Genomic DNA, 22480 nt, shown 5'->3' with positions numbered 1-22480 from the left:
ACTGCCGGGGATTACCCCTGATGAAGAGTCATTTGTGGAATTTTAAGCTTACACTGACACGAATGCTGCTGCCCCGCAAAATTGCTTTACTTTCACTTCAAAAGGCGGTTTCCCCATCTCCATACCGTCTGAGCCTGGAAAATGTTTACGAAATGTTGGTCCAATGAAAATCCAGCCGAACCGAAAGTCAATTCATTTCCAGCAAATTGTTATTTCAATTGTCAGCACCTCCTTCTGGGCCACACGCTGTCTGATTTCTGTGTCTCTGTGGCCCACTTGCTCCACTTGCTCCACTTCTCCCGGGTGCCTCGTCCTGTTGTTGTACCAGTACCATAGGCAGTTAATTTTGTGCTTGTGACTGCAATAAATTTTAAAAGCACATTTCCAATGAAAGAACCGAGCTGAAAATCAAATGAAACGAAACGAAACGGAAAACAATTTTCTGCAATTTCACTAAAACGACATACCAATTGTAGTGTACGGGAGGAAAGTGGGGGTCGCAGAGTGGACCCAGTGACACACATATGTATGTACATATGTATGTGCAATTCCTGGACAACAATCGAGAATCGATGGAAGCTCGGACTCTGCTCTCGGGACGCAGTGCACTTTTAGCCCCAGCGACAGCCACAATTGACGACAAATGAAATTGTTGTTGGCCAAAGTGCAGCGTTTAAGGAGCACACACTCGGACAAACTCACACACACTCAAATATATATATACAGGACCCTGCATTTACTTAGCTTTCCATATTCAGTTTCATGACACTTTTTATAGTCATTTTAAAATTTATGTAAATACGGTCTAGGTATTGACCACTAAGAGGGGGAGTAGAATTAATTTGAGTGGAAATTGCTGAAGGTTTAAGTGCATGAAATTATATTTGAACGAAACTTGAATGCTAGAAACACACAAAATTCCAGTGTTGGCAATATTGAGACCAAAATTTTGTATTTTCTGTGTAACTTCGTGAAATTTATTGGTTAATTGAAAACTATCATTTTAATTTCGTATTTTGTCTGTTCTATCTGCAACAAAGGAACCCGGTCGGCTGAGAAACCACTGACCTGAGCTACACTTGGCTACAGAGAAGGACAGGCACAACTGAGAGAGCCAGGTTGATTTTGTTTAATTAATTGTGGGGCACGTTTGAGCAGTGCTTTTGTGTGTTCAGGGGAGGCGCAACGAGGCAAACATTTGTTTTAATTATTATGAAATGCAAATTGCATAATTAAAAATGTTAAATTCATTTTAATTTTTAATTACAATTAATTTGAGGCCGCCTGCTGCAGAGAGTAAAATGATTTCCGATGAAACGAAACGAAAGATGTAAATCGGGGAAATGAGTGTGTATGGATGGTTTAATTGGTATCCGCGGAATGCCCATTAAACAGAGGATTCCCTGATCCTATACACATAGAAATCATGGCAAAAATTGGAAATTGCCTTTAAAACTCCTCTTATCAAAGTGATTTTTCGCAGCACTGCCCAATGCTTGATGATGGATGGTGCATGTGAAGCAATCAAATGGTCGTAATGTCATCCACACCCGCCATAAGTGGATACACACACACACACACAGTAGCACAGGACACACAACCACCCACATATGACAGGAAACGAGGAGTAGGACGAAGGATGATGATGATGAGTCACTTTGGTCACGAAGCTATTTTTCCGCTTGATTACACGATAAATGAAAATCAAACGTTTGATTGCTTAATGCCATGGACTTAGGGTCATCTGCAACACCACCTCCCAAAGCCACCACCCACTCCAGAACTCCAGAAGGGCTGCAACTTTGCGAAAGTATAAGCGTCCAGAGGGATAGAGGTAGTGGACGAGAGAGAGAGAGAGGGAGTCACATGGCAGAGGCAACATTTCAATTATTTATATGCTCGTTTGTCGCCTCTTCTTGCACCACCCCCTAAGCATTGGGGTGGGGACATGTGTGAGTGTCTGTGCACGTGTCTGATAACCCAATGGATGCTCCAACACTTGACTGCTTTCTCTCACTTCTATTACCACTTCCACTTCTATCTCCAGTTATCATTTATTTCCTTTGGACTTTGACTGATTTTCTGATAGTTGAGTGCGTTCTCTGGCCACAGTGAGAGCTTAAAGTTATTGCCCAGTTCCAGTCCAACACCTCTTTGAAGGAGCGTTGAGGTTGTAGGTTGCTTTCGTACTTTGATTGATTTGTTAATCTCAAAGCGAAATACAAATTAAAAGCTTTTTGTTTTGCCACGAGCCCAAGACTACCCCAGTGCCATTGCTCTGCGAGGACTCCACCTAAACCGCTTATGTTAATTAAATTTTCGGGGTTATTCAATGTACAAAGTTAAGAGCTTTCTTCACCCGCAATCAATCAATCAGAACAAGCGTCTTAGGGAGCGTCTTCCTAGTCCCATCTTGGGTTTGCTTTTGCAACTAAGTTCTCGATGGAATTCTGTTTACATTTCTGACTCATTTCGTTCTGTGGGTTAAGTGGGGCAAAAAGGGTTTAAGTTTAGGGCGGCAAGGGGGCTTCGGTTGATTTCTATCCTACTTATTGATGAGGTGCCGGAGTCCGTTCCAATAGGAGCGGAGCAATCAATAACCAAATGGTGACTGAGACAAATTAGAATGTATTTTAGAAGATGAAGAATTCAAGATTTAGAAAAGAAATTCCTGTTAGATATATATTCCTCTCTTATTATATCCTAAACCGATTTCCTGGTACCTAAAGTGTCTTAACCAAAGTTAGAAGCATTCCTTCCTCCCTTTTTCAGTCAAGTTCCTTTTAGTTATCACTTTTAGTTCCACTTCAACACCCTTACAACGTTCCGAGGCGACACTGATAGCTTAACTCGGACACAGACTCGACGATTGACACTTGATGAATGGTTCGCTGAGTTTGAAAATCTCAATGTCTCAATGTCTGCGACACGTTCACACACCACTGATTTTCAAGTTCAAGCGAAAGACCTTAGAAATGTGCACTTTTAATTTCAAATAGAGATATATAGATTAAGATAATGATAGTAATATGTAGAAAAATGTAAAACCTCCCTTTGGTTAATAGTAATATTTGGCACAATTTGATTTGGTTGCAGTCCATCTTCCATTTCCCGATTTCCCGTACAACCCCTTAGGGTCTCGCCAGCTGGCAGTTCTGAACTCTCGCATAGTTTTCCGTGTAAATCAGATCGCAGATGGCAGCATTGTTGTCGAAGCTCATCTCCGACACCTTGAACTCCGGATTGATGGCTATTTTAAGGATGTACGAGCCAGGACTCAGGTCCGTAACGTCCACCCATTGGCAGTCCAGATTATAGAGGTACACATCGGAGCAGTTGATGGAGATGCCTGAGAAATGGGCTGTAGAAAAGCAACCTTAGAGGATGAATGGTTTTCCTCTCACCCTGGTCTCCATAGTTGGCGCAATTGTACTTCTTGGAGACTCCAGGTAGGCAGGTGCTGTCCTCCAGACAGAACGATGCCTTGTGGCCCTGAGCGACCTTCCGACCGCTCAAATCGAAGATGTCAAAGGTGGCAAACACTTCCATGCTGTGAAAGTGCCTGGTAAGAGAGGAATGAGAGTGCTCTTGAGTGTTCAACGGAGAGAACAGTAATCTACTCACATGTGGCACATGTGCCACTCCCACTGACTCTTCTCCTTGAAGGGGCGGAAGTCCGCATTGCCCGCATTGATGGCGGCCGCAGTGAACTTCAGGAGCCTCCTTGTGCGATACCGCCAGTGGGGATCGTCGCGCTGAATCTGATAGGCTTCGCTGGCCACGCAGTTTTCCTCCATGGCGCACTGCATCAGCAGCATGGGTCGATCCTCCAGATGCGCCGTCTGCTCAATCTCCAGGTAGTCGATCACCAGATCGGGCGAGGAGTAATCACAGATCACAGCCGCCACATGCTGCCTGCTTCCGTGGCAGCTGACGACTCCTCGGATCGGATCATGGTGTAGGCAGTCGGCCAGCTCCGTTTCGTTGCCGTAGCACTCGCTACCACTGAGGACGGGCCGGGAGACGTTGGAGCCCCCGAAATAGTCCGTCTGGAAAGCCTCCCGTGCGTAGCCGAGGCCCAGCTGGCGACAAACGACGTTTGCCTCGAGGAGGCCCCAACCGTCGGCACAGATGCTGCCCCAGCGTCCGCCATCCAGTCTCACCTCCACGCGGCCCTCGTTCCGCTCTCTACCGCCCCGCAGTTGAACGTACAAGCGGGAGCGCGAGTGAATGGGGAACTTGGGTATATCCCCGTTCCTGAGGAGGGGCTCTGGTATCAGTGCATCTTCCGGGGGATTGCATTCCACTCCCGCTGCCTCTCCCGGCTCGCAGTCGTTCTCGCCCCATCCCTCGAAGTGGCACTCGACCAGCTCCTGTTCGTGGCCCTCACAGAAGAGATTGTCCATCCAGAAGCGACGCCGGGCGGGGCCGTAGTAGCCGCTGTGCGTATACCGCCTCATTCCGGGAAAGCCCAGCTGCCGGCACACAATGTGACCCTCGGTGGCATCCCACTCATCGTCGCAGATTGCGCCCCACTTTCCATTGTGCAGCACCTCAATGTTGCCTGAAAGAAAAGCTTGAGTTCATGAGGATCCTTCTCTGATCAGCTCTCACCTTCGTATTCATTGTCTCCTCCGACTAATCGAATAGCTCCCTCCTCCTTGTTGAGGGCTTTGATGTACTTGTGCACCAGCCTCTGCCGCTCCAGGCGTGCATCCTCCAAGGAACGATGCTGCACGATCCCTGCAGCCAGGTGACACCAAAGTACAGACACGTACCAGAGTCTAGGAACCATGATGAAGCTGAAACTAAGATGCGATCCTTGCGCACATTCAACCGCCTCGACGTTCGCTCGAGAACTGAACGCGGCTTGAACATTTGAACGGCGAACAGAATCATTTAACTATGAACTTGCCAGCTCCATAGATACAAAGATAGATAGATAGATAGATAGGTAGGTAGGTGGGCTGTTAGGTAGCTAGAGATACGGTTCAGAAGCTCGCTCATCTGACGTCAGCGACTGACGAGGGCGCAGATCGAGAGCCGATCCAAATCCAAAGCTGAATCGGAATCTATTTTCCGCACGTAGCACATATGCATGTCACTTAATGAGTTTTTCAGACAACCTTTTGAGGCAACTCTGACATTGCCGCACTCTTTGGGGGATCTTTCAACGGGGAGAGCTGCCAATGGAACCAAATCAGAGCGCACTGAGAAAAATGTACAGAGACGGAGGAGAAAACATGAAGAAATATTTTCAGAGGCATAAATTTGTTACATCTTTTAGAATGAATAAAGCCTCCATATATTTTTCGAATTTCCTTAAATGAAATTTTTCTCAGTGTATTGGCCCAAGACCTTGCAAATATTGCTCCATAAACCAATTCGAAAAGGAAGCAGAAGCCCATGTATCATAAAACACGAGATACCAACAATAAAGCACTATAAAATATATTTCTCACAGACATTACCAGCATTTAATGATAGCTTTGTTTGAACCCTTAACCTCCACCTCCACCTCCAACCAGACCTTCCCCGCCATAAAACCATTGCATTGCAAAATTCAAAATCCAAATAGAAATAATGAGAATGAAAATGAAAACATGGAAACCAACGCTATAATTTAGTGACTGAACACGACCCACATATGAATCTGTTGTGTGTTTTGAATGGCAAAGTCATCGTCATCATCCAACCATCCATCGGAATCCGCAGTGAGCCAGCGGGGGGAGTGAAGTCCATTAATTTTGGCATGCGGCCATTTGAAACATTGCATGCAACTTGGCCAACATGAACTTGACACTGAAACAACAGCAAACAACAAGCGGAAAACACATGGAACACTGGGAGATACTCGTACAATAAAAGCGAAGCCACGCCAAGCGGTAATGAGGTTTACCCCGTTTTGGTGCGGATCGTTGCATGTAGAGGGCTGGGGGCAGTGTGTACGGGTGCCTCATTAGCAAAAGTGCCAGCAGCCCAGTCGTAATTGGAAATCTAGCTCGTTTAGGTCAGCCGCAGCTGCAGAGAGTGAGATAGAGGAAGCTCAAAGCAGATAGAACGTCAGATAGAGAACTGAAACCCATTGAAGCGTGATTTCCATACATTTGCTGGATAGATTTTCAAGATCAATGTGGATCATAGAACGGAACAATTCTCTAATCATGTATCTCTGACGGATGAATGACAGTTCGTTGTCAGGGAGAACAAAAGTGTGGCATGGATATGGGAAAAGGAGTGCCATATAACTTCATCTTAGAGGCTTAGTCTATTGAACTATTGATCATTCACTTTGGTAATATAAATGGAAGCTCTTTTAATACAACCAACCAGCAGCTAGAAATATTCCACAAAAATGCATGAATATCCATAACTACATAATAATAAATAACCAGCCATATATGCACTATAACCAAAAATACTCACCAGCTATGTAAATATCCCTTCGAATGCCCGCACGAAACGATCATAAATATTAGCCGGGGAAATTAATTGGATAAACGTTTTATGATATTGAATTATGATGACCGGAAGGGGGAAACAGATAGGACTCTAACGTTTGACCGGACTTATTCCCACACAATTCACGAGAGGGGGAAAACTTTATGAGTGCGTAAATTCCATTTGGGTGGCCGCAAGGGCTGCACGGGCAGTAAGGACATGCCGCAATCCTGGCGCAACGTCATGCACAAAGGTAATAAAATTCGATAGAAAATCGTGTAATAAAATCATTACACACCAGAAGCAGCATCAGGAGGGGCAGGCGGAGGCGGGGAAGAGCCACAAGGAGGACAATGTCTGCTCTTTGGCTATTCCCTGCCAATCCGAACACTAAAATCAAACTGGTCTGGCAACGCCACAGGCGACGAACCAATCTGCCCTTTCCAGATCCAGTCCCTGCGCTGCGGCTCCTCCAGATCCACTCCCTGCGCTGCGGCTCCTCCAGATCCACTGCCTGCGCTGGGGCTCCGCCAGATCCACTCCCTGCACTGCTGGCTCTCCTGAGACATAAAAATGGCAACGTGTGCTGCTGGCCAAGTCGGAAAAACGGCGACAACGACAGCAGCCTCCTCTTTGGACCTACAATAAAATGAAGGAAAAGTAGCGCAAAAAGAGGACAAAGTGGAAACCAGCAGGAAAATAATTTGTGTGGGAGTTGCCCACCCTCAAGGGATCCCCGTAATGGGGCGGGGGCACAGGGAGGGAAGAGCCTAAGAGCGGATAAAAAGTGGTTAAAGGATATTGAAAGGCGGTAAATTGCTTTATTACTTAAGTGAGCCCGAGATGATTAGGTTCACGTTTCGCAGTTCTGCCTTGTGGCTGCCTCATTAAAACGACGATGGGACACTGGACGTGGAAAATGGAAAATGCAATGGAGGATAGCAGTGGAAAGGCGAACCCATTAACTGAGTGTTAACATGGTACAAACGACTTGGAACATAATGGGTAAGCAGGGCCATTAACAGAGCGAGAACAGGGCTCAACAGATTACAGCTGTAGAAGGGGGAGAATGCTTTCTAAAAAAAAACTGGTAACTAAGCCCCAAGCGATGTACATACATATGTCTTCAGGACAGAACTCCATTGCAATTTGGGTTTGAGCTGGATAGGATTCCATGACGATAAGATTGGGTGTGTATACTGAGGCAGAATTTATAAAGAATCAGTTTAAAGAAACAATGCCTCAAGTACTTTTAAAAGTCCTTTCAAGGCCCGTTTCAAAAACAAACCCAAGTTCTCTCGAAAGCTACTCGTATTACCCTCGATTGCAAACAGAAGCCCATAACTTCATTTAGCCCAAAGACAAGCAACGACAAGCGATGGCATTAAATCTCTTCATAATGATATCATACAGTCCTATCATAAGTATGTAGCGGAGCTCATTGGGACATTAATAAAATTGGATGACGCGCTGACAGCATAAATGTCACAGAAAATGCTATTAAAACTAAATTATAGCCGGCATAACCATGATTCACGAGCGGCAAGGCCTCCCATCTGCGAAAAGAAATCATAAAAAAATACAAAATGCCAAATTTGTAGCTAGCTTTGGATACAAAAAATGATTATTAATTCTTAATAAGAAGGCGAAGAATGCAAAAAGAGAAATAAAACAAAAGTTGTATAAAAATGTGGCAAGTGGAGGGCGTGTATCTGTGGCTCTGCCTTGAAAATGTGCCAAAAAAAAATATATTTTATTCTCCACAAAGTAGAAAAAGAAACCATATTTTTCTATGGTTCACAATCAGTGAATGCCCTGCCTTTAATACCCTTTTTTTATGCGAATTTCAATGGAATTTGTTCAGAGGAGCTGGCACGAAACCAAAATAATAAAATTAAAATGCGATGGTTCGAAATTCAGTCAGTCGGACAGGCAAAAGTACGACGAAGCAATAAAAATAATAATGAAATCAAAGGAATAAATCCCACAGAGAGACAGGGACACACAAGTCTCCACGGAGCGGACACTGTGGATGGTGGGGATGGAGGGGAGGGACATTGGGAAAATGGTTCGTCCCTTTCACGCTTGGAATTATAATGAGCTTTCGCTGGTTGAAAGAAGAAAATTTCATTCGGCGAATTAGAAATTATTGCTGTCTAGTAACCCTCAAGTTTAAACACATAAAAAAGCTTACTAATGTGGGAAATTAGGGGAAACAATCTCAATAGATATATCTACTTTAAAGAGCCATCCCTTGACCATCAGTTTTTAAAAAGTTCTACCCCAAATGCCGGTATTCTTATTTCTGATTTACTGAAGCGTTCTGATACGATTGAACTTCCTGGCAAGCTGGCGACAGTTTATCGCAATTCAATGGCATTCGGGGCATGCACTCAGCATCGCATCATTTCGAATATGTATTCGACATATTGTGTACGGATAACAGGTGGCTTTTCCGGTCTTCAATTTCTGTTTCCTTCATTCTTTTTTCTTGCATCGCTGGATACTGATGTTTGCAAGCTGGGTAGGAATGATTTTTATTCACCACTCACGATACTCTGTAGCTTGAAGGAAAGTGTGCGATTTTGTGTCTGGTCTGAGGACTCTACTTAGTGGACTTAGGGTATGGCAACAGGATATACACATAACAATTTATGTAGATCTAACATTGGGAATGCAATAAACATACAGAAGTGGGTATGTATTTCTGGATCTATTCACCTTCTATGAGTACCAGAGAATAACGAATACCATCAAGTATAAAGTGGAGCCATTCTCCTATAAAATCTTCTTCCGCACTCACAGTCCTCAAATAACAATAAATATCCAATATGAAGCATTGTAAATATTGCCAGTCATATATTTTTAGTCAGCCCTTGTAAGGAGTAGCGATAGCTACATTGTATTCTATTTGAGTTTATTCCATTTTATTTTAATTTCGTCTTTGGGCTTACCCCTGACTTAGGCTGGGGCATGCCCCGGAGACAGAGACGGCCAGCTCTCTGTGGGGGATTTGCGACAAGAAGTTTTCGCTTATGCTGCTGTCTGTCTTTCCAGACAACGTGTGCAAATATTGATTTTGGGATTTTTATGAAGTCAAAGCTCAAAAAGCAAGCAGGCAAAATCAAAAGAAAACAGGAAAATATCTCCATAGAACCAGCCCAAGAGTCAATAAAAGACTATATGAATATTGTATGCCCGTGGAAATCAATTAATTTTTTGCCCCAGTTGCTGGATGTTCTACCACTTTGTGGGCTGCTAATTGAATTTGCCATATCATAATATACTCCAGTAAAATAATAAATAAATCCAGTGAACAATGGTGCGATGAGTTTGAAAGAGAAAAGAGACACAGCCACATGTTCCATATCATGGAATTTGTCCCTGTGCAGACTAAATGAATTATGTAGCATGTCTAGCCATTTAGTGCCATAATTCAGAGCAATCTATAGCGGCACAGACAACACCCATCAGCCATCAGCCAACCAATAAAAAGGCAAGCCGGTGGGTACGGAACCTAAATTGCAGTCCAGACAAATTGCATTTGCATAGCGTAATTGGAAAATGTCGCGTGTGGAAAAAATACATAGAGCTTAAATGATTGAAAAACTATAATGACTGATGGAGCTCAAAGCTGTAACAAAAGAGATATCTAAATAGAACCGACATAGAGTAAAATGGGAGGGATTTACCTTAATTCTATGGCGGAATATATTAGGATAATAATTAGGATAATTCATAGGGCATTCCCTGGCCTAAGCTCTCACTTCAATCTCTTACGATGATTGAGTGCGTCAAGACCTTCACTTTTATTTTTTGGGCTGTTGATAAATATACTACCATGGTTTTAATAAACATTATTCCATGCTTCCGTTCTGCTGCTTTCCATTCTGCTGCTCTCTCCTTCACCAGCACGAATTTTTGCTTGAGATGATCCCTAGACTTTTCCGTCACGATAGGTACTCAGTCAAATTTTGTTTACTTAAAAAATTGATTTGAAAATTTTCTGCAAAAAATAATATTTGAAAATCAGAATCTTTGAAATTTGGCGGTGCGAGTGCGGACCCAAGCCCCTTCCACATAATGGCCGTTGCAGTGCGACTAGTGGAAGCTCTGACCCTGGTCACCATACTGGGGCTGATTATCTGTCTGAGCCTGACCGTGATCCTCGCCCAGCGTTCTATCAGTTTGATCATGACGTTTCTTGAGGTGAGAATTGTACTTCTATTCGAAGGTTGCTAATACTCATTCTCTTCTGATTCTGCAGCCAGCTGCGAATATTGCACAGTTTGGGCTGCATGTTATTGAGAAAATTCTGGTGTATGGCCTGCTCAGCATATTGCGTTTTGTCAATACGGTGGCCAAAACTCTGCGTATTACTGGTCTGGCCTGAGGATCGCCTTCCCCCTGTCAAAAGTTGCCAATAAATTTATTGTTTTATTTTTTCGTTTCCCTTCTATACTCGTACGATACACGTACTCGCAAAATCCTCGATTGTGCATCGAAAGCAAAGCCGCACACTAATATTCAATCAAACAATTTTACGCCCCAATAAACTTTTCTAACCTGCGGCGGCCCCAACAAGAGTGCAAAAAATCAAATAAAACAACACAAAACTCCGCTCAATTGCAGCAAATTTGAGCCTGGCCAGAGGAGGACGAGAAACCGTCGGTACAACAAAATGTTTTTACCACAAAAGCCAATTTTAGACGCCGCACATTTGCACTGCGCTCGAGGATGAACATAATTTTTGGTGCCCTTAAGAAAGGGTATGGCAATTATTGGCAGCAGCTTGTCCTGTGTCAGGGGGTCTCATGTGTGTTGGAAGTCGAAGCCCTTACATGGTCCCTCAGTCTTGGTGCATTCTTGCCAGTGCCATAGGGCATCTGCGAATGCGGTTTTTCCTTTATTCCCTTTTAGCCGCCTTTAAAATTTTCGCACCTTTTTTCAGCTGTTTATTCTATTATTCAGTTGTTTATCAATGTTGTGTAGGACAGGACCGATGGGACAGGCACGCAGAGCGGACCGGTTCGGTCCGATACGATCCGAGTGTAGGTGTCTGCAGCGGTTGCTAGGGCTGGATCCATTGGAGTATGAGTATTTTTTGATTTAGTGGCAATTTCGTGGAATGCCCCAAGGGTAGACTTGAAAACAGCAGATTATAGGCGGAAATTGAAGCGAGAGTGGAGCTAACAAGCCGAAACTGGAACAACCAGAGGCTCCACTGAAGTGAGCCGAGTCGAAAGATACAGAGATTGAGAGAACCAATTACCAGAAACCCTGTAGAAAGCCAAGAATCCAATACAGAGAAAGCAATGTATTACGTATGTACATATTACTTGGAATAATTGTTGTTGTTCTACGTAAAACTCGTTTGAATCATCCAAGTAGAACAAACATGTTTGTGGAACTGTGAAAATGCTGTTTTTTCATGGGCTCTGGGAAAAATTGCCTTTATTTCTCGTATTACTCGTAATATATAAGTGGAAAATATAGCGTGTAATCTTAGATCAATTTATTAGCTTCCTCAACTTCAGGGCCTTCAGTGACCTGTCCGCCTGCTGTGGTGCTCTCCGATTCTGCCACAGGCTGCTCGCTGGTACTGGTGGAGGAGACTGGTTCGGCCGGCTCTTCAGCCTGGGAACAGGCGCAGGCATCGCGGGTATTTTCCTCGATCCATTCGTTGAAGTTGCTCACACGAGTATAAACGCCGGGGGAATTGGGCTTGGCACAGCCCTCGCCCCAGGACACAACGCCCGCCAGTTGATAGGCTTGTCCGGCGCCCAGGACATGCATGGGTCCACCGCTGTCGCCCTGGCAGGAGTCCTTGCCGCCCTGATCCACCAACCCAGCACAGATCATGTTGTCGGTGATTTTGTCGCCGTAGTTGCTGTCCCGGCACTCCTGTTGCGTGAGTATGGGCACCTCCACTTCCTGCAGGGTGTCTGAAACAGGTCCGCCTTCGCTCAGGGCGCCCCAGCCGGTGACGACAGCCGTTTGACCGGCATAGTTCTCACTGGGCGTGGGCAGGCAGACGGGATGCATGTCGATGCCTAGGCGCACGGGCTCGCTGAAGCGAATCAGGGCAATGTCGCTGTCGAAGGTGCGGGTGCTGTAGCCGGGATGGATGAACACACGCGCCACCCGCCTGTCCACGATCTTCACATTGCTGTCCATTCGATTGTGCTCCAGCAGGCGGACCGTGATCAGACGGTGGTAGAACCCGTTGACGCAGTGCGCCGCGGTCACGGCGTACTGGTCGTTGACCAGCGATGCGCCGCAGTAGAAGCTGCCGAACCACATCAGCATGGCCATCCAGGGATACTCGTGCACTTCCGTCTCCTGGCCCCCGACGATGCGGTGGCGCGTGTTGATGTTACCGCAGGCGCAGGCCGCGCACTCCCTCTTGGCCGGGACACTGGAGTCGGAGTACTCCGGCCCCAGGATCGAGGTGATCCAGTCGAGGAAGCTGTTCTGTCTGATATTGCTCAGCGACTCCAAAATCTTGGCTGGCTCTGCGGAGCTACGCAGACGGGGCGTGGCAAAACCCACATCGCCCAGAGCCACCACAACGAGGAGCAGCAGACAAATGTACCTCATGGCGAACTTTTCTGGCCAACTGGCAGTTGGCAACTAACCGAAAGCGTCCTGGCCAAGACCACGGTCAGAAAGATGACTACAAATAGAACCAAGAACTAGAACCGGCTGAAGAACCAGAAGAACCGGCTTCAGGGAAAGGTGAATGCCTCGCCGAGAGAGATTTCCATGTAGCGAATTTTCTTTTAATCAATAAATATAAAACAGCTTGAGAATATGATCTTCGACAGAGCCGAAGCTGGAATACTCTGGCAGAGAAGGAAGACGATTTCATTGAACTTTCTAGCGGGGATCCATATCTCAAGAAAGTCTTAAGCTTTTTTCTTTGGGAAAAAGCCCTACTTTCTTCAGATATAAGTTGTTTTTGTTACAGAAACAATAGGTTTTGTCATAATGAAAACCTATCTTTCAATCGACAGTTTTGCTGAGGATAAATTGGGTTTTGGGTCTCCATTCGTCGCTCATCTTCGCTGGCCAGAGTATTAAAGCAAGACTACTGAACACGCTAGAACTAGAACTACTTGATCTTCTTGGTCTCCTGCTGGCAGAGGCAAGCCTGTTTGGTGAGATTCTTGATCCAGGTGCCGTAGCGATTCACGCGGGCATAGACACCAGGATAACCGGACTTGGCACAGCCCTCGCCCCAAGAGACCACACCGGCGATCTGATGCTCTCGCGTTCCGCTGGCCACGATATGAAGCGGACCGCCGCTGTCGCCCTGGCAGGAATCCTTGCCACCCTCGTCGTAGCCGCCGCAAAGCATGTTGTCCGTGATTTTGTTGCCGTAACGACTCTTGCGGCACGCGTCCTGCGACAGGATGGGCACCTGCACCTCCTAAAGGAAACAAAAGATGAACATTTTAGTCGGAAAGCCAGTCTCCGATGGAGAATAATGCTCACCTGAAGTGTGTCCGAGGTGGGACCGCCAACCTTGAGGGCGCCCCAGCCAGTGACGATGCCCGTCTCCCCCTTGAAGCTTCTACCCGGCGTGGGCATGCACACGGGATGCAGCACCTCATCGAACTGCACGGGCTCGTCCAGCTTAATGATGGCTATGTCGTTGTCGTAGTTTCGGGCATTGTACTTGGGATGTGTGATCACCTCCGCGACATTCCGGTCGATCTTTTGGGTGTGGGACATCTTGCGGTTGTGGTCCAGCAGGCGCACGGTGATCCGCTCCCGACGGAAGCCGTATACACAGTGGGAGGCAGTGAGCAGGAACTGGTCGTTGAGCAGCGAGGCGGCGCAGTAGAAGCGACCGCCGTAGAGGAGCATGCCTACCCAGGGGTACTGGTGCACCTCCGTCTCCTGGCCCCCGACAATCCGTTTCTGGATGTTGGCTATCCCGCAGACACAGTCGGTGCAGTTGCGCGGCGGACTGAGGGTAGGTGGCGCCGCGGTCGTGGCCCGCCTGGTGGTGGTGGTGCTGGAGGTGGGCGCTGGCGTCGTCGAGGTGGTGGTGCTGCTCGCGGGCTCCGGCTTCGTGGAGCTGCTACTCAGGGTGGCCAACGTGGCGTTCTCGGCATCGGAACTGCCCGGACGTTGAGGCAGCAGCGATAGCACCCACTGGATGAAGGTGTTCTGGGACTGCTTTAGAAGGGGCGAAACCGGTGTGGCTTCCGGACGAGATGGCTGCTCCTCGGCAAAGGTTTGGGCCAGGCCCAGGCCCAGGCCCAGCACCAGGCAGATCACTAGTCCAATCGAAGCTCTACTCATTTCACTAAACTCTTTTGATTCGGCTGTGGCTTTGCTTTCTCCAGAGCGACACCACCGACTGCCGTGGCTAGTGGCGAACTGAACAGGCAGAAACGATATTTGAAAGCCAGCCAGCCCCATTTCACCCAAATTCCCATGGCCGAGCAACAAAAGTGGTTCTGGCCGGTGGCACGTCCACTTTGCCAATCCGCACAACCTCAGTCGGTCGCTTGGTAGCTCGCACACTCAACCAGACAGCGAGATAGAGACAGCGACAGAGACAGAGACCGAGACCGAGACACTCTCCCATGCGGATTTGCATTTGTATTCTGCGCATGCGTGGGCGCCTCGGGGCACCCGGCTTGACCACACACAATCGCACCACACTCTCGGCCAGCGCCAGCAACCACTCATCACACTCATACTCTACTTTTGGATTGTGTTTTATTTTTTGCGCCACTGAAGTAGCGAAAGTTTTATTTCCCGCTTCAAAATTTATTGAAATTCATTTTTTTTTCTGCTGCCCATGCGTGAGTGTGTGCGTATGGGTATCTGTGTGATCCAATACGACGCATCGTAATTTTACTTTCTTTTGATTTATATTATTGGGGCTATTCTCTGTTGTTTTTTGGGGTATCGTTTGTTGCTGGTTTTCTTTAGTGTGTCGTCGACAGCAACACACCTAAAACGAGGCTTTTGTCCACTTACACCATTTACGTGGTTTGCATAGCAGATTCACCGTCTATTGTGGAATACTTGTGAGATACAGGGTGATCTAGTGGATGCACAGATCTGATTCTCCAGAAAGCAAAGCAGAAACAGCAATCGCCATAAAAGTGCCCGCCCTCAAGACGTGAACCTGTCAGGGAAGACTTTCCTTAGCCGGCAATTGTGTGGGGAGATTAACGATGCAACCGACATGGCAGACGCACGTGTCCGGTCACGTCATGAGTCATATTGGTCAAGGCCCTAAGTAGCCGTAGCCCCCACTTGCAACGCTGTGGAGGCGGCGCCGCCACTTATGATGCTCCCGCTGCTGATGCTGCTGCTGCGCCTGCGCTCCAGAGATGAACAGCAATTGATGGATGAGTGGAGTGGAGTGGAGTCCAGAGCGAACAGTGGAGTCTGCATGGGCACTCTCTTCATGGAGCGTGGAGAGTCATTAGTATGCGCACACATAACACTTGGCATATTAATTGTCCGCGTAATGCTGTAGGCAGATGCATGGCGAGAGGAGTTGCAGTTGGAGATGGAGTTGATGATGATGACGAACTAATGTCAGCTCGAGGACTGGTCATCGGGCACAGGCACACATCATAGCCAGGCCCAGGCCCATGCCCCATGCCCGACCGCAGTGCACGCAGTTAAAACAAAGTGCCATTTGCATAATGCCGGGGACTAGACAAAACCGAAACGGAAAAAAACCCACAGCTTTCATACCCCTCTACATGGACTCTTGTACATTTAAATGGGAGTGTGTGTGTGTTGCGTTGGGTTATTTACGGGTATGCGATGAGGTAGAGGCAAGAGCAGACGCCACAGACCTGGCTGCACTTGGCGACGCAATTATGCAAGGCATAGGCGGGGTCTGGACTGTAGCAACGTGACCACCAACAAAGTTTTGCCTGCGACTGATTGGAGCTCTAGACCGAACACTGGACCTGCCTGGGCACTGCCTGGGTCGTTGGCTTTGTTAAACACGATGGCAAAATATGTTAATTGGCATTGTAATATGCACATTAGATGTTGCCAACTACTAAGCGCTCATTAAACATGCCTCATGCTCGGGCAATTACCGAAGGAAGGTCCATCAAAATGGGAGAGAAAAAAGGGTCGGTAAGTGATAAACAGGTATCACAATCGGTAATCAGCTCTTCAGTAGGCTATGGACTCGGTCCGAAAACTGACATTTTCTATGTCAGAGTCTCCACAAAGTATAGAGCACATACCTTAGAGAAACATCATTCACATCAGATCTAAAAGTAGAAAGCACATTATTTTGCTTTCTCACTTTTCAAACAAAATTCCAAAAAATTATTAGGTAAATATACGAATATAGAATATAAATTCCCCAGTCCCATTTAACTATTAAGTTATTCACAGTAACCATGGAGACGTCCAGCTCGAAAGGCAGTTCCAGCCAAATCCCTTCCTGCGACAGCAATTCCCGGATAGAGGCTCTGCAGGCAGCTTCGAACTCCGGAGCGTGCCTCTGCCCTAAAGGCCAAGGCGGATGCATCTGCACTAATGGCACTTGCATGAAGGGCAAGTGCCCGAATGGGACCTGCCAGAGGAACCATCAGGGACCAACACCTTCTCTCTGATCCCAGAGCTGGACTTCGATGATGACGCTTTGACGCTTTCAGCTCACAAACAGTACCCTCCCTAACCTGAGAATAGCTCCTTGCAACAGATTCAGATACATTACAGAATAAAGATACAAATAAAATTCCCTTTAACATCCGAAACACACAGTTTTCGAGTTAATATTGTAGCTTTAAGGATCACCACACAGAGGGGCAAACCACGAAAAAACAATTATGTACGAAATGGTAGAGGGTCGACACGACCTGACCTCTACTTTCCACCAGAACATGGCGTGGCACATGTAAATGGAAAATTTTTGTACAGACAGTCGGGTGCGTGCAAAAAATTTCACTTTTGATTTATGCGCGCAGAGTGGAAAGGTGTTTCAGGAAAATATTGAAGACCCTGGACCTCCAGCCACCGGAATACCCGTGTAATAAAAGGCGAAAGGCAAAAGCCATTGAGGAGAGTAGTGGGGCAGGGGATATTGCAACATATTTGCATAGACAACCCCATTACGGGAACGAGCGCCATTCAGACCATGGCTATAACAGCGAATAGATTATGTTTTGCTATCCATAGTGGCCCGGCTGCCATAAAATTTTATCTGCCAAGTTAATTAAGCCGGCAGTTAGCTGGCTGGAGCTGGAGCTGGAGCCGAACTATCGGAAGCCCGTGGCTCCTGAATGAGCTCATGTTCATTGGCAGCTGAAAATTTAATTAGTTATTCCATTTGCGAGTTCCATTCGCTTTTCCTTTCCGACTACCACCTATTTAGAATACAAAGTTTCGTTTGCAGCTATCATCTGTCCGCTGGTTAGCCCAAAGGATTCGTGGGCAAAGAGCGAAACCAAAAGAACTTTTGCCTGTCCTGTGAATGGGTGAAGAAGAGGCGGCAAAAGGTAATGCCAGTGCCAGTGCCACCGCCACTGCCACAGACACGAATGTCTGGTGTCGTTTTGATCAAGAGTTTCCGCATCTTTGACTGGGAAACAGCCACAGAACTCAGGAAAACGTCTTAAAAGCGCCACTCCATCGAAGGTCAAAATGAAGTTTTTCCTCATTCGATGCTAAAAACTTTGCCCGACATGCAACAGCCATCATCATCATCGTCGTCGTAGTCGTCTTGCAAAGTTTCAAGTTGCAACCTACTGTTGCTGGTACTTTCCACACCAGCACGCGATTTTAGTTTTTTTCTGGTTTTTTTTGCAAATACCGATTATGACTTGTACTTGTTGAAAGAGCTGCTAAAAAAACTACAGCAAAAAAGAGTCGGTGAAAAAATGTAAATGATTTTTTGGGCATGCTCAACATGCTTTCAATAATTTGCATGCGATTCTCGAGTGGCATGCAATGGAAGCGCCTCACGCAAGCCTCTCGGCATAATGGATTAATTACAGGGTAATGCGATGCCGGCCCAACGGCAGGGCGCACACAGCTATGGGATGAAATTGATCATCCCACAGAGAAGTAGCTGTTGTATAAAAATGCAATAGTGCAATATCGATCTAATTTTTGAAGCAGTACAGACGGCACATCAAAGTCAAATGGAAATAGCCAGCCACCAGACTTTGCTAACTTTTAAATGATTATGGACAGGGCCACAGAGGCGTTACACGCTTAGTCACTTTGAGAGTTTGTTTTGAACAACCTGAAAAACAAACAAAAGTCACAAAGAGCGGTGAACCCCTGCGAACAGACGGGGAAATGGGTATGGAAATGGGAACATTAAAAGGCATTTTTAAATGCTCCAATTGACACGGATCGTGATAATAAAAATCAATTTCAATGCTAGCGACAGGTGATTCAGATTTTGGAAAGGAACTTGTCCTCCTTTTCTCCCTATCGATTGCATATTTAATGTCCCCTAACGACTCGTTAATTCGATGGGAATGGCATCGTAAAGAAGGCATCAAAGCTGACCCGATATTACACATAATGGAAAAGAAATATAAATAAATTGGTGCCATAAAAATCTTGCTTGTTGACATATTTAAATAACGCAAAAATTGAATAATAAAATCACGATAAAAGCCGGCCAGCAATGGGTTTATGGATGTGTTATATGGGGAGAAATGTTATAATTAGCTTACATGATAAATGAGATACAGAGAATCTTGATATTTGATAGAGGCAGCCACAGAAGTTACTTAATAATTTGAATGCCTTCAAATGAAGGTTCTAATTTTGATTACCATACCAATGTGGGTATAATTGGAACATTCCGGCCCAGTTAACAAGATTATTATTAGTTTGACTGTGTGTCTTGTTTAGATTTGATTTCCTCTCGATTGGTAATCCCCAAACGTCCTGTGGCGGCTCAAATGGCTATGTTGATATTCATTGGTCCAATTACTAATGAAAATAATCATGGCAAAATGTGTCTAGTTTGTGGTCTTGTTCATTATATAATGAAGAATTTGCTCGTATGCCTGATTCTGCAATGGAATTTGGTCCATCAGAGTCCAGATGTGAGCCCTGGCATTCGGTCAGGAATTTGCTGGTTCCGTGCGCATTTTCTTCATCAATGATTAATTGTTTTGACAATGTTGCAGCCATGTACCTCTGCTGCCTCAGCCCCCCCCCCCTTTCCTGTCTGGCTATCTCTCTCTGGTGGCTGGTTGTGGTGGCATGCTCCGCGAGGGAAATGCATGGCATGGTCCTCTGACTCTGGTCTATGTCACATTTGTGGCCTGGCACTGACGAATGTCTCCAAATTGATGTATGATTTTGGCAGCAATGCCAAAACCCTGACGGGAGACCACTTCATCTCTCCCTCTCTCCGTCCGTTGCATTGAAAATTTAGTACAGAGCTTTGGGGGTTTTGTGGGGAACATTTTTGGAAAGATATGAAATATCTCTCACTAAAGTTGTTGCACTTGGGAGAGGAATTTGCGGTGGCTGTTGCCCTTTAGAGGAGCACGTGGTGGCTGTGATTGGATGCGTCGGATGGACTGATTAAAGTTTTTTATTGCGAATCAACTTCAGCAGACATTGAAGGTCTATCCCTGTTTCGAAACAAAGTACAGTCGATATTCCATATAGCGAATCTCTGGGTGAATTCGTTATACGGAAAATTCGTAATACAGAAAACTTCGTTGTACGGAATACGGTTCGTAATAGAGAAGTTCGACTGTATGCTCTAAAACCGTTGGACCATCGTATCTTAGTAACTGTCCCCACCATCATTCCTCCCTGATAAACCCCCCGATAAGATCCCTTCGAAACTCAGTTATGTCACCCACAGCCGCAGCCCTGTCAAGGTGGTTCGATTCCATTTCGTTATCGTTTCACACCTATTTTTTGTCTGAAGTTTGCACTAGATAAATCTGCTGCTGCTGCTGTCCGACCCACTTAGAGGTGTTTCCTCTGTTTATTCCTTTCCCTTTGGCGACAGGAAAACAAATTAAACTTAAAAATAAATAGACGGCAGAGACTAGAGCAAAGGGCTACGGCTACGCGTACCAGAGATTGGAGCATGGGTGGGGCCACAGTTTAGCTTTAGTTGCTCGTAAAACTTTCACTTGACCCTTGTCAAGCCACTGGGGGCGATAGGTGGGTGGGAGTGTAGTGTTGTAATCAACAGAAAATTGGCACCAGTCAACAGTCCCAGTCCCAGTCCCAGTCCCAGTCCCAGTCGCAGTCGCAGTCCCACCCCCGAAGGTCCTGCTATCTGTGTCAGTGTCAGCATCGTTTACTCTTAACATCCTTGGCGATCTGGGGGTGGCTCCATTGACCAACTGACTTAGTCAGAGGGTGGTTCTACTTTGCTTCCGTTCTGTTCTGGCTGATAAGTCTGCCAGTTCAATAAATCGCAGCCTTACCCCAAAAATAGTTAGTAGATAGTTCAAGTCGTTTAGAAAGACTCAGAGCCGCCCTGGGCAGTGGCCCATTATCGTTCAGACGTGGTACAATCCAAACATATGACCCCATGTAATCGTTTGCCATTTACTTTATCATTTACCAACATAAATTAGGACTAGGGCCAGTGCCTGGCGCGTGTTTTGCATTGCATTAAGTTATGGAGGGATTAATATATGTACCAGTATATGTATGCAGTCCAAATGCTAATTAAGTGGAGTGCAGAGAGCGAGAGGCGCCACATGCCAAATATTTGCCACACCTGACACCACAGCTGGGAGTCAGAGGCACGTGATGGTTAATTAAGCGGCAATCCAAATGCATTACATGTCCTAAGGCCCAGGTGCAGCCTTCGCGAGACTGGCCCATTCCATCTGGAACGGATTACGTGACTTTCTGAAAGTTCTTTAATTTTAAATCACAAATTTTGGGATGTTCCCCTCCTCCCATGGGACGCCTGTCCAACTAACACACTTTTCCGCACCCTTTCCGACCATTATTCAAACGCTTTTCGCACTGACCGGTTTTGGGTCACCAAAAAATTGCGAAATTTCCTTTAGAGCAAGTCATGCATTCCACTTCCTCTTTACATTTGTCTATCTCTCGCCAAAAAAAAAAGCGTAGCCAAAGAAATGAATTTAATAGAAAACCATGAAGCGCCAGGGTTGTTGCCCCCTTGGCCACGGCCAGGGCCGTCAGTGTGGCGCCTGGCAACCCTGTTGGCGCCACACAGAATTCCTCTCCGCATTGCGTTCTGTCCGTTTTTATAGCATGTGATTGCTTAATTTATTTGTATATATTTTTAAAGTTCTATAATGAGGGTAGAAGAAGGTATAACCGGCACTGTCAGATACTCTGGTATGGTATGTAGTACCAGTCTCAGGAAAGACACTTTCTACGTTTCTATTTATTGTGCTATCTGTCTGAGATTATTCCTGTTTGACATAAATACATTTGTATCAGAAAAGCTAAAAAGCTAATCAAGGGTAGCCAAAGCTTCGACCATAGGAATGTCTCTAGAATTTGTCGTTTTTGTGAGGTTTTATATCTCGTTTGGAGCTGACCAAATGGTGCCAAGTAGACGCTATGCGCCAAAAATAGTTAAACGTTTGCCAACTGCAATGTAAATTGGTTGCACTTCCGGAATACGCTGCGTATGCGTTAATAGAGAGGATACAGATGGATAGATACAATGCTAGTAGCAGTAGCTTCATTCAAGCAGATTAGCCCAAAAGATTTCCTATTTATATAACTGAATTAAAAGCATTTCTCTAGTTCTTTGACCTCAAATTGAGTTTGGTTACGGCACGAAAAGAGGCGAGTAAAAATATTTTCGCATCCACGTAACCATAAATCATTCGGCTTAAAACCCTGTAACAAATTTGTATGCATGCAAATCAATTGTGCAATTGTTTCTATGAGAGAATAAATAAAAAATAAGCCCCCTCTAGCAGGGGAAGCGACTGGTGGGCGAGGATCCAGGGAGTAGGGACTGCAAACAAGTTGGAGGCCATAAATAAATATCGCTTAAGCCCAGATACCAACATAGAATATAAATTTGCTCTCCCCTCCCTCCCTG

At 45.9% G+C, this 22480-nt stretch overlaps 4 protein-coding genes and 1 long non-coding RNA gene across 5 annotated transcripts; 2 read left to right on the top strand and 3 right to left on the bottom strand.

Moving 5' to 3' along the window:
- Positions 1 to 2965: 2965 nt before the first annotated feature.
- Positions 2966 to 4873, bottom strand: LOC108159765 (lysyl oxidase homolog 3B). The gene is made up of 4 exons (XM_017293324.2): positions 4615 to 4873; positions 3625 to 4564; positions 3405 to 3562; positions 2966 to 3349 (listed from the first exon to the last, which is right to left on the bottom strand). The coding sequence occupies exons 1-4, from the start codon at positions 4793 to 4795 to the stop codon at positions 3132 to 3134; spliced, it is 1497 nt and encodes a 498-aa protein (XP_017148813.1). The 5' UTR covers positions 4796 to 4873; the 3' UTR covers positions 2966 to 3131.
- Positions 4874 to 10396: 5523 nt separating this feature from the next.
- On the top strand, positions 10397 to 10887 carry LOC117188344. The gene is made up of 2 exons (XM_033392057.1): positions 10397 to 10650; positions 10709 to 10887. The coding sequence occupies exons 1-2, from the start codon at positions 10525 to 10527 to the stop codon at positions 10832 to 10834; spliced, it is 252 nt and encodes an 83-aa protein (XP_033247948.1). The 5' UTR covers positions 10397 to 10524; the 3' UTR covers positions 10835 to 10887.
- A 978-nt stretch (positions 10888 to 11865) lies between these two features.
- LOC108159768 (trypsin-1) lies at positions 11866 to 13227 on the bottom strand. The gene has a single exon (XM_017293327.2). The coding sequence runs from the start codon at positions 13039 to 13041 to the stop codon at positions 11947 to 11949; it is 1095 nt and encodes a 364-aa protein (XP_017148816.1). The 5' UTR covers positions 13042 to 13227; the 3' UTR covers positions 11866 to 11946.
- Positions 13228 to 13357: 130 nt separating this feature from the next.
- On the bottom strand, positions 13358 to 14943 carry LOC108159766 (trypsin-1). The gene is made up of 2 exons (XM_017293325.2): positions 13939 to 14943; positions 13358 to 13873 (listed from the first exon to the last, which is right to left on the bottom strand). The coding sequence occupies exons 1-2, from the start codon at positions 14872 to 14874 to the stop codon at positions 13556 to 13558; spliced, it is 1254 nt and encodes a 417-aa protein (XP_017148814.1). The 5' UTR covers positions 14875 to 14943; the 3' UTR covers positions 13358 to 13555.
- A 1719-nt stretch (positions 14944 to 16662) lies between these two features.
- LOC117188003 lies at positions 16663 to 17201 on the top strand. Its single transcript, XR_004472414.1, has 2 exons — positions 16663 to 16774; positions 16837 to 17201. It is a non-coding gene; the product is annotated as an uncharacterized LOC117188003 (long non-coding RNA).
- The last annotated feature ends 5279 nt before the right edge of the window (positions 17202 to 22480 follow it).

Source organism: Drosophila miranda, chromosome 3 (assembly GCF_003369915.1).
Source record: "Drosophila miranda strain MSH22 chromosome 3, D.miranda_PacBio2.1, whole genome shotgun sequence".
In the NCBI taxonomy this organism is placed as follows: Eukaryota; Metazoa; Arthropoda; class Insecta; order Diptera; family Drosophilidae; genus Drosophila; species Drosophila miranda.
The sequence above is the reverse complement of the archived record's forward strand: the minus strand, read 5'-3'. Positions and strand labels throughout refer to the sequence as shown.